At 38.5% G+C, this 11,005-nt stretch overlaps 1 protein-coding gene across 1 annotated transcript; it reads right to left on the bottom strand.

Annotated features, from left to right (window-relative positions):
- Positions 1 to 795: 795 nt before the first annotated feature.
- On the bottom strand, positions 796 to 5,389 carry LOC121756580 (cyclic nucleotide-gated ion channel 2-like). The gene is made up of 7 exons (XM_042152159.1): positions 5,281 to 5,389; positions 4,624 to 5,182; positions 2,485 to 2,700; positions 2,143 to 2,405; positions 1,926 to 2,037; positions 1,524 to 1,847; positions 796 to 1,446 (listed from the first exon to the last, which is right to left on the bottom strand). The coding sequence occupies exons 1-7, from the start codon at positions 5,322 to 5,324 to the stop codon at positions 961 to 963; spliced, it is 2,004 nt and encodes a 667-aa protein (XP_042008093.1). The 5' UTR covers positions 5,325 to 5,389; the 3' UTR covers positions 796 to 960.
- Between the last annotated feature and the right edge of the window lie 5,616 nt (positions 5,390 to 11,005).

The following is an 11,005-nucleotide window of genomic DNA, read 5'->3' as shown; positions in this document are numbered from 1 at the left end:
AATAGTCGGCAACGAGTCTTTCGTTGGCTCCCTCCCAGTTACGGTGGATGTAGCGGCGAGTTGATCTAGTTGGTCGAGGAGGAGGGGCGGGGGTATTCGCGGTGACATAGGCTTCATAGGCGGCACGATATTGTTCATAGTATTCTTGTTCTTCGCGCTCCGCTTCAACAATGAGATGGGTGAAATCCATTTGAGAGGGTTTGAGTGAGAGAGGAAGATGTAGATAAGTTGTATGAAAAAATATGAATGAGAGATGAATGGGAGATGATTTGATGTGATAATGAATGATGAATGTGTGTATTTATAGATGATTTTGAGAATAAAAAAAATCAAAAAAATACCAGAAAAACGGTAAAATAATGCCATTTTTTGGGAATCTGAAAATATAATTTTTTTAATTTTTGGTATTATTTTCGATTTAAAAAAATGAATTTCCAACGGAAATGCCGTTTACCAATCAGGAGCCGCCACGTCTGCTGCTCGCTGGCACGGACGTGCTCTTAGCTAAGATCAGCGCCGCGCCAGCGGCAAGAGCTCAGCGGTGATCAGGCGGTGCCGCGCCGCTGGCACGGACGGACGACCCGCTGCTCACCGCTGCGGATGCTCTAAACTTTACAATAAAATGATTGCATGAATGTAGCATCTCAAGTTTGTAAGTGTTAAAATTGACTTGAAGACTAGTTAAATTAAAATTGCATAATGATGAAGACATGTTTTTTTAAAGTTTGCATTCAAGAAATCAACTATCACAATTGCCATATAGATGTCAAAATTCAAGTTTAATTCAAGTTTACATCCAATGAATGATGATCTTTTGACTCTGGATTGACCGACTTGAGTTGTTATATAAGAATCATAACATACACGCACAAACACTCTCTCTCTCTCACCCTCCTTACAATTGGTTTGATCATTGATCTCTCAAATATACTCACAATCAAGAGGGCCATCTCTTCGATTTCATTCAAGATGGTCATGAGGCCGAATGCCTAGGAAGATCGCTGCGCACTGCCTGAGACGACGTTGGCTGTCCCCGTTAGCCGAGGTGTACGCCAAAGTACGATGTGTCCGTTGCAAGTAGCGCCGCCAGCCTAACTGAATGTGGACCGCAGCCCAAGTCCTCCAATTCGACGAATAATATCTAGCCGTACGTGTCAGCCTCTCATTCGCAAACTTATATCGAAAGTGATCGGTAATATACTTAAGGTTGTTCGCATCAAGGCCAAACGCCTCCGTTGACTCGACACAAGTAAAAGTCGCAGACGACGGCGGCAGCCTATCCAAAAACGGGCGGCGAAGGCACCACGACATAAGCTCGTCCCCGAAGAAACCCCCCGCTTCAATTAAGCTGGTCGCCACAATTCCCCTACTCAGGCTTTGGCTACTCTTCACTCGACCGCGAACCAGGAACACCATTCGCAGCACGGGATCTCCCTCTCGTATAATCTAGTTTTAAATTTAGGTCAGAATGTATGTTGATTGCACAATAAGAATTTATTGAGCGAGCGAGAGAGAAATGACACCTTCTCGCCTTTGGAGATGAGAATGGGCTTCACACGGTCGCATATGTTGTCGAGGATCAAATCATCCAGGCTGTGGAACAGCGGCACCTGTTTTATGAGGTTGAGGCAGAGGAAGCGCTTGATGTCGCGGCGGAGCCCCTCTGGCAGGTCCTTGACGATCTCCATCTCGTCGTCTCCCCAGACGGCTGACCAGCAGTGTCGCTCGTAGCGGCGGACCCTCTTCCTCAGCTGCGACGGAAGCTGGCGCCGCTTCATCCACCACTCCATGTCGCGGCACCTTATCTGCATCTTCCTCTTCTTCGCCATCACAGCGTGCAGAAACACCTATTCCCAAATTCTCTCAATCAAACATCGTTTTCAACTTAAACAGCATCCCATATTTCTCGAACATTCTAGAATCACCTGGATATTACCGATCAGCAGAGTGAAGAGCATCAAACCGCTCAGAACTGCGCTGATGCTGAACATCACCTCCAGCCACTGGCTCGTCGGCTCCAAGTCATTCCCAAAAGTGCTACAACCAATACCAAAAAATGTTAGATAGAAGAACCATTCCAAAAGACTAGTTTATTATTTTCACACCAAATGTTTGTTTGACATTGAGTCTGTAACACTGTACCTCAAAGTCATCAATCCCCAGAAAATAGGATAAAGAATTTTGACGGCGATGGAGGTGCTAGAAACAACTGGAAGGGCCCATTTGTAAATTCCATACTGAAAAGGTCCATCAACATCCAAACACAAAGAAGAAGATGCAGTGGCGTTAGCATAAGGTCGACAGTGAGAAGCAGAGCAGGAGAGTGGTCGACTGGCATGGCAATGCTGGTTGAGGCACATGGCCACGCGTTGGATAGAGAGGACGTACCAGCAGCCGCCGGCTACCTGTAAATACATTTTAATACAGTATTAATTTTGTAATAATATTGGAATGAAGGCATGGAAGGAATAGGAAGGTTAGTACGTGAGAAGCGATGAAGTAGGCGATGAGATTAAGGGCGAAACCCCACCAAATGGTGCCGAAAATGTAGCCAGTGACCTTGGCCATTCTTCGCATTAAAGTGATGCTATGATAGACTTTAGGTAGAAACTGGAAGAGGAAGATGAGCAGCATAATCCTGATTATCTCACGTATTTCATTCTCTTTTATCAATCTCGGCACTACCAACCAGAACACTGCCTGTAAATGTATTATTGCACAACAACATCATTTTTTATTAGTTTTCTTTCTTTTGTGATTTGTCTAATAATATGAGTCATTGTCAGCTAACGATAGTACAAATATTATTAATATTATTTATATATTTTTTTGTTTTATCAATTTTTTTATTATATGTAATAATTATAAAATAAAAATATTAATCTCTTTCCTCTATTCTTTTACAAACTTTATTATCTCTTAATTTAATTTATAAAATAACACTATAAAATCTTGTGCTAAAAAAGAAGTATTTTGTTTAAAATCAAACAAGGGAGTACAGAATAATGTAAAATTCAAGATATTCAATTGGAGAATTTTTTATATAAAAAATGTAAATGATACAAGAATTAGGCATTATAAAGTAAAATAGAAAATCTGAAGGACATAATAAGAATTTAAATATAGCTCAAAGAATCAAGTTAATCATTACAGAATTTAGTACCTATACTGTGCTAACTGACAGATAAACCTAAGTAAAAGGGTATGTTTCTTTTCCATTTATATGAAGCTGAAATAAAAGAGGGCATAACCAAAATACTTTAATAATGCAATGCTAACAGGAAAAAGTCCAATAAGATTTTTACACGTGTCAACGTGGGATGTTGATAGATTACTCTGCACTAATTGGCAGTGAATTAAGTTACTGCATACTTTACTGACTAATTATACTTTCTTTATGATGAGGTAGACGATGATATTAAATTTCGGGAAATGCAATTTAGCATATTAAATAAAGAGAGAAATAATAAGTACATATATTAATGGAGAGAATGGAAAGAGAAAATGAAGTAATAATGCAGAGAGTAAAAAAAAGAAGTTGAGTGTATTAATTAGTGTATTTTTTACAAAAGAAGAATGGTTATGTTGTTATATGTTATTTTCTTTTTAAGTTTTAGCGTAAAGTTCTCGCATTATTTTGTAAAAGAAGTTCTCTCTCAAATCACTACTCCAGTATTCGTTTCATCCCATAGAAATAAGTTATATATTTTTTTTATCTTGAAATATTCCATATTCATTTATAACAATTTTTTTCTCCTAAATGATGTATTTTTATAGGATGGAGGGTATATAAAAATATACTCTCTCTTCATTAACACAAAAAGAACATAGTACTCCCTCCATCCACCAATAATTGTCCCATTTTATCATTTTTGTCTATCCATCAGTAAATATTTCATTTACTTTTTTTACTACCTTTGGTAATACACTCCAACTTCCACAATCCTTATTTTATTTAAACTTCACTATAAAACTACCCCATCTTTTACTATCTTTTTTCTTATAACTTTTACTATTATATTTCTTAAAACTTGTAACCTATCAAACTTAACCTTGAATTGGTGGACAAGAGTATGAGATTTATATTGGGACGAAGGTGTACAGTTGTAACAAACTCATTACCTATTTTTGTACAAGAATACAATTCCAATGCAAAAGCTGGTAATGGAGTGTGGACCTGAACCTCTGTTGTCTAACGTTTCATTTTGAACGTTGTCTAACGTTTCATTTTGAATGTAGGGCGTAATTCAAATTTACTAGCATTTTCATTATCATAAAAATTTAAAATTTTACATACTACACAACTGTATATAATTATTAGTAGTAATATACTCACTCTATCCCAAAAAATTGACCAACTTGTAAATAAAACGAATTTTAATGTGCAATTTGATAAACAAAAGAGATGAGAAAAAGTAACAAAGAGGGAAAAAAGTTGTGGGATCCACATTATAAATAATGCGTAGAATTATTATTTGTTGAAAAATTTATATATTTAGACTTTGTCTAATTTTGGGACGACGATGGTAAAACTAGTCTATTTTTTTTAAGAAAGGAGAAATGAGGGAGTATAAAAAATTATACAGTTAGTTAAGCTAGGCTTAATGTACGCCGGAAACTAACCTGTGGAACTGGGAGGATCACAAATACGTCAAACCAGAAGCCCCTGAGCGACCGGAGATAGTGACGGGCGATGGCACGTGCGTCCCACACGAGCTTCCCACACCCAATAACCAGCGATTCCCTGGACACGTAAGCGAGGCGGAATTGCATCCACAGGTGGCAGAGGTGCACAGCGTCGACGCACGTCCGTAGCACCGTGACCGCCGCCGCGAGGCCGCCGTCCAGATACAAGCAGGGCGAGCCGCCGCGTCCAATCGAAAGAGAGTAGAAGAAGAGTGGGTCGACCGCGAGCGCCAAGCCACGCGCCAGCAGGAAGGCGCGGTTCCAGCGCTGCACGCGCTTGCTCCGCGGGTCGAGCACCCGGGCCGCAGGTGGGAGATCCGGTTTACGGGCGCCCGTGCGGTCCCTTATGGGAAGCAGGGAGGAACCGGCGGATGCCTCCCACTCGGGCTGGCTGGCGCGGTCGCAGCTGGTCGAGTGGAAAACCGGAACTCCCACCTGTGTGCATGCGTAGCACTCCCCACCGTCTCTGCTGTGCAAATCCATTGATCCAAACCACCTGCATTGAAGAGTAATACTTGTAATTCAATTACCAAGTGTTTATGTAATAATACTATATATGAGTATGAGTATGAGAGATTGTAGAGAGAGAGATGCCTTGGTGAGGAGAGAGGGGGGTTTGGAATGTCGGAAAGGGGCATATTGGAAGTGTGAGGGAAACCATGGGAGGAGGTGTGAGAATATTGGAAAAAAGGATGCTAAAAGGGGGGGTATAAATGGTGATGAAATACACCAAATTTTGATACTGAGAAGAGGAAAGTATAAATTCTAAAAAGGAAGTAATGAGATTGTCCTTTTGTGTTTATGAGTTTTACCACGGAAGAGGACGACGAACCTACGACTCCACCTTCTTCCCACGATTCTCACGTACGTACTTGCTAGTAGTAATTGCTAGGCTATGATAAGTGGTAAATAAATTATAGGGAAGTACTCATATTATTCAAATGGAGAAATTGCCGAACTTATAATATAATCGAATCATTTTCTTTTTGGCAATTTATCCTTTTGAAATACCTACCTATTTTTGTGAGTTAGACAGTAAAAATGACTCTATTTTCTAGTACTTCCTCCGTCGAAAATTGTTTAACATGTTAAAAAAAATCAAGGGAAATGAAAGATGTCAAACTGATTGAAAAAAGGAAATATTGGATGAAGGGAGTGGTAATTTTAAATGAAATAGTGTTTTTAAAAAATACTCCTACTTAGTATAAATGAATGAAATTGAAATAAGAATACGAATATAATTGATCACCACTACATTCCATCCTCCAATAATCCATTATATCGAACACCAGTCACGACTTTTTTTCAATCTCTAACGTCAATTTATCATGTTATCTATTTTTTATTTTTATATATCTTGATCAAACCATAATAAAAGTGATGTGAATCCGGGTATTAACAATCATAGAATACAACGATGTCGAGGGTCATGGGTTGATTGGGGTCCGAGAAGAGGGTGCAGACATGTCAAGGTGTCAAGCCAAATTCAGAGGTCTGATTCAAACTGGAATTTCACTGTGAAGATAAAATCCAAATCCACTCCTCAGACCATCATTGTCTTCATCGTCGAAAGAGCTTCGCGGGGGTATCTTGCATGCCTCAATCGGAACCCGGACGAGGAAGTTATGATCATTTTAAGAAAGCCGCGCAATGCAGAACGAAACGCGAGGCGGGCGATTGTGCAGGGGGAAAACGCCCGACCGGGCGTTTTGACAGTTTTTGGTCGCGAACTCCACAGAGTTCGCCCGATCGGGCGTTTTGCATGAGGAAAAACGCCCGACCGGGGTTTTTGCGCGACTTGCGTTTTTGGACTTTTTTGTGTCTTTTATTTAACACTTTTTTTCTCTTGTATAAATACCCATGTCTAGGGTTTTTGTGGGCAGACTTTGAACATTATTGAAGAACAAAGACGCCATTGTGAGCACCCATCTTCATCATTGAAGATTTATCCAAAATCCCTTGTGGTTGCATTTAATCTATTGCCGGGCTTAGATTATTTGTTAAGGTATGCTTGCTAGTTCTTGTGTTGTTTGTTGGTGGAGCCATTAAGTTTTTGTTTGTGAAAGTAGCCATTGGGTTTTCTTTCTTGAGCTTGAATCTAAATCATAACACTTATCATCTTCTTCTTCTTTTCCATCATTTTATTGTCATATTTCTTGTTTGGGTTATTGGATATTATTGCAAGAACAAATCCGGGCAACATATGTTTCTTGAATCCTTAAGATTCACATTATTTGGTATCAAGAGTCATTGGTTCTTGTTCTTGTAATTGTTAGAAAATTATCAAAAAAAAAGAAAAAAAAAGATACTTCAAAATATATCCATGGGCTTTAGCTATAAATCGGTATATATATTGTTGGGTATGTCAAATTGATTATTCCAAAGTTGTAGACCAAAATTGTATCAATTGTTGGGTCTATTGTTGTTGGGTGAAATTGTGTACACAAAGTGTTTGTTGATTTGTCCCATTGGCCTAGCACCTTACTTTCACTTATCTTTTGGCTTTTAGAACTAGTAATTACTTGTCTAGTTGCATATCTTGTTTGTGAATTGTGTTACCCTTGTGGATTAACATCTTTGAGAGCAAGTGAGGGAGAGTATCCTAGCCACCAAAATTTCTAAGCCTTCCGAGCGACATTGGGTGTGAGTTTTGGGGAAAGGGGTACATATTATGGGAAGTGAGCTCCTCACTAAATTCTCCATTCCCGGGTGTGTGTGTTGTTTGTGTTACTAACAAAAAGGGACTTGTCCCTAGTCTTGTGCAATTTGTTTTGTAGGTACTTGAAATGGAGAACTATAGGCATAACTCGCCTACAAGGCAAGTCACCTCATCATCCGATGAAACTATCGAAGAGATGTTTTCCTCAATCATGAAAGAGTTGCACGAGGTACGAGGATGAATGAATACTATGAAAAGGGGCTTTACGGCATTCCGAGATGATGTAGTCCTTTTAAGAGACCGAGTTGCACATAATCTTTCCACACCACCTAGTGACCGAATGGGAAGTAGAGGGGGACAAAACAATACGAAGTGGAGTGAAGCTGCATACTCCAATCACCGAAGCAAACATGATTATAAACATGTAGAGGATTCGCTAGACGATGCATGTCGGCATCTCACTAGAAGGGAACGAGTTCCGAAGTTTCATGGAGAGCCTCACTCTAGGAGGGTGAGAGATGATGATGAAGAGCTACTTGAGGATGAAAAGGAGTCCACAGCCACACATGAAGAAGACGGACACCCAACTTTCAATGATGGCGTGTCTAGCATAGTGGAAGCCGAGGACGAATGTGAGCCATTTAATGCCCTTCAAATCTTGAACACTGAACCAAAGCCACATGAGGTTGCTAATAGAAACAAGCACTTGGGAGAGAATCTAGAGAAAGAGAAAAAGCTAGAGAGTGAGAGTATGCTTCAAAAGCCAATAGAGTGTGAGAAAAGGCGAAAATGTGAGACGCAAAAGCCAAGAGAGAGTGGGGGTGAGTGTGAATCAAAGAAACCAAGAGAGAAAAACTACAAGCATGTGAGGAAAAAAAAGTTGCTTGTTAGATTTTAAGATCAACCTTGGGAGGGCTCTAAATCACCCTATTATTTTTGCCCTTGGTGAGGAGAATGCACCTTATTTCACCAACTCTTATGACTTGTCTTTTCTCTTTGATGACTTTATGAGACAAGAATTGGGAGGATTAGAATGTGAACCCGGAGTCGTGGATGTACCGAGTAACTTCTTACCGGTAATAAGCTCATGGAAGTCATATCAGGATGAATCACTCATAGCCCAAGTTTCAAGTATACTTGATTGGGATTTGAGGACAAATCCTTCAAAAGAAGGAGAGGATGATGTGAATCCGGGTGTCCCAAAGAAAAATCAAAGAACCGGATTTGAGGACAAATCCTTTCATAAAGAAGGAGAGGATGATGTGAATCTGGGTATTCACAATCATAGAATACAACGATGTAGTGGGCCATGGGTTGATTGGGGTCCGAGAAGAGGGTGGAGACATGTCAAGGTGCCAAGCCAAATTCAGAGGTCTGATTCAAACTGGAATTTTACTGTAAAGATAAAATCCAAATCTACTCCTCAGACCATCATTGTCTTCATCGTCGAAAGAGCTTCTCGGGGGTATCTTGCATGCCTCAATCGGAACCCGGATGAGGAAGTTATGATCGTTTTAAGAAAGCCGTGCAATACAGAACGAAACGCGCGGGCGAGCGATTTTGCAAGGGGACAACGCCCGACCGGGCGTTTTGACAGTTTTTGGTCGTGAAGAAAAAACGGTCACCAAGTTCTATGCCAAGAAAATTCTTCACCTAGAAAAACCCAAGGCCAACTAGCAACTTAAGAGCATACAACAACGGTAGGAGTCAATACAGTCGAACACAAAAGCACAAAGCATCTCACCTCCACTTAACTACCGTGACCTTATTTTGTAGAATGTCTGATCCCTCCTACTGTCTAACATCATTCCACCTTTCCAACAATTGTCCAGGTGCAAAAGAGAATTCGAGGCACCATCATCTAATCCACGCGCCAAGATACCAAAAAAGACATTTCTTTTTTACTATTTAGATTGCTTCAAAAATTGAAAAACCATCCGCTATATCCCAAAAATAGATCACACCATAACGTAGAGCATGAAAATCCACATTTTCTCGTCGAACCTTCTAATGGGGCTTCCGAGGCAAAAAAAAAAGCAAGCTAACGGTTGTTTGAGAAGGCAAAGACAAATTTTTAACCGTTCACAACAAAAGTACTATAGGAGAGACGATCCTGCAACTGAAGAAAAGGTGCTCGATGATTTCTTCTTCTTTCTTGAATAGAGCACATGATTATTATCAATTGAAACTACGTAGTTAAGAATTTTTTTATTTCATAGTATAAATTTTCCTAGTACGAGTTGCGGACACACATTTAGAGATTGAAGAGACTTACCTCATTTTTTATATTCGTAAATTTCTTGATTCGTTAGAAACTTTTACTATGACTAATACTAATAGTAGTAAGAATTAAGATAAACCAAAATTTATTGGGAAACTAGACCGAAGTAATCAACATAATCAAATTAATCAGGCCATTTTAGCTAAAAATATGTTAGGTTCGGCTCAATTAGTTTTTGCAGTGTTATATTCACTGGATTATAAGACTGGGAAATTAAATTAATAATCGAATAAATATTTATAATTTGTATGTTAACTTAAAATGTGTTGCACAAAGGTAACGTAAAATGTGAGGAAATTAGCATTTAAGGCTTTTCTTTTTTCCTGGACAAATGATATAAGATTGCTACACTCTCTGTACCATTATTAAAGGAATGTTTATATAAATTTGCTAAGATATGTTTGATAAAATTAACACTACAACATTTACAGAGATTTTGATACAATTGATAAGTTTAAAAAATTGTGACAGAATGATAAAATATACTCCCTCCGTCCCCAAAGAATATGCACTTTGGGATCGGCACGGGTTTTAATGTAAATTTGGTAAAGTAAGAGAGATGTAGAGAGAAAAAGTAAATAAAGTATTGTTAGTGAAGAATGAGTCTCATCTCAGTAGAGAGAAATGCCTTTTCAAAATTAGAAAATGTATATTTTTGTGGGACGGACTATAAAAGAAAGAGTGCATATTCTTGAGGGACGAAAGGAGTAATGGTTAGGATAAAATTAACAGATTAAAAAATTTAGAATTTTTTTGATGAAAGTACTCAAAAATTTCATAACCAGTTGTCATGCATCAACACATTCATTTGTATGCAATGATCATCCTCTTCGTACGGCAACCACTAGTTATGTCAAATTTAGTTTCATTTACGTGTGTAGGGAATTTCTATTCTTTTACCATCAATTCTATGTAATAGACCACATCACACACTTCCCTCAAAACCGAATCCAATCTAAAAAATGAAAAACGTCTTATATAATTTTTTGATGTTATTTGTAGTTTTTAAGTATTGCGATGCCAATATAAATAAAACTGAAATTAAATTGTTAGTGTTCATTCTTTGCTATTACTAATATACTTCATTTGTCTACGATTTAAAATCTATTTTATCACTTTGGGATGTTCACAAATTAAAGACCATTTCCCTTTTTTATTATTTTTAATAAGCGAACCCCACATTTCACTATTTTTTATACACAATTCACTTTAAAATCAATATTAAAAATAAAACACTAACTATTTTCACTACAAAAAGAGGAATTAGTGACGGCCACTGAAATTTCAAGAATTAATGACGAAAAATGAATGAAAAACGTCAGTCACTAATTCGTGACAGAATATTCTGTCATTAAGAGCATCCACAATAACGCCTAGCG

The sequence above is a fragment of the Salvia splendens genome, chromosome 11 (genome assembly GCF_004379255.2).
Source record: "Salvia splendens isolate huo1 chromosome 11, SspV2, whole genome shotgun sequence".
NCBI classification, from domain to species: Eukaryota; Viridiplantae; Streptophyta; class Magnoliopsida; order Lamiales; family Lamiaceae; genus Salvia; species Salvia splendens.
Note: the sequence above shows the minus strand (reverse complement) of the source record. Positions and strands in the feature narration are given on the sequence as shown.

Bases quoted from the DNA above. Each gene is read 5' to 3' on its own strand.
- LOC121756580 (XM_042152159.1), bottom strand. From the start codon at position 5,324: ATGCCCCTTTCCGACATTCCAAACCCCCCTCTCTCCTCACCAAG. The intron at 5,183-5,280 runs GCATCTCTCTCT...TCTTCAATGCAG, and splicing joins CCCCCTCTCTCCTCACCAAG to GTGGTTTGGATCAATGGATT. The intron at 1,447-1,523 runs GTGTCATTTCTC...ATTTAAAACTAG, and splicing joins TCATCTCCAAAGGCGAGAAG to ATTATACGAGAGGGAGATCC.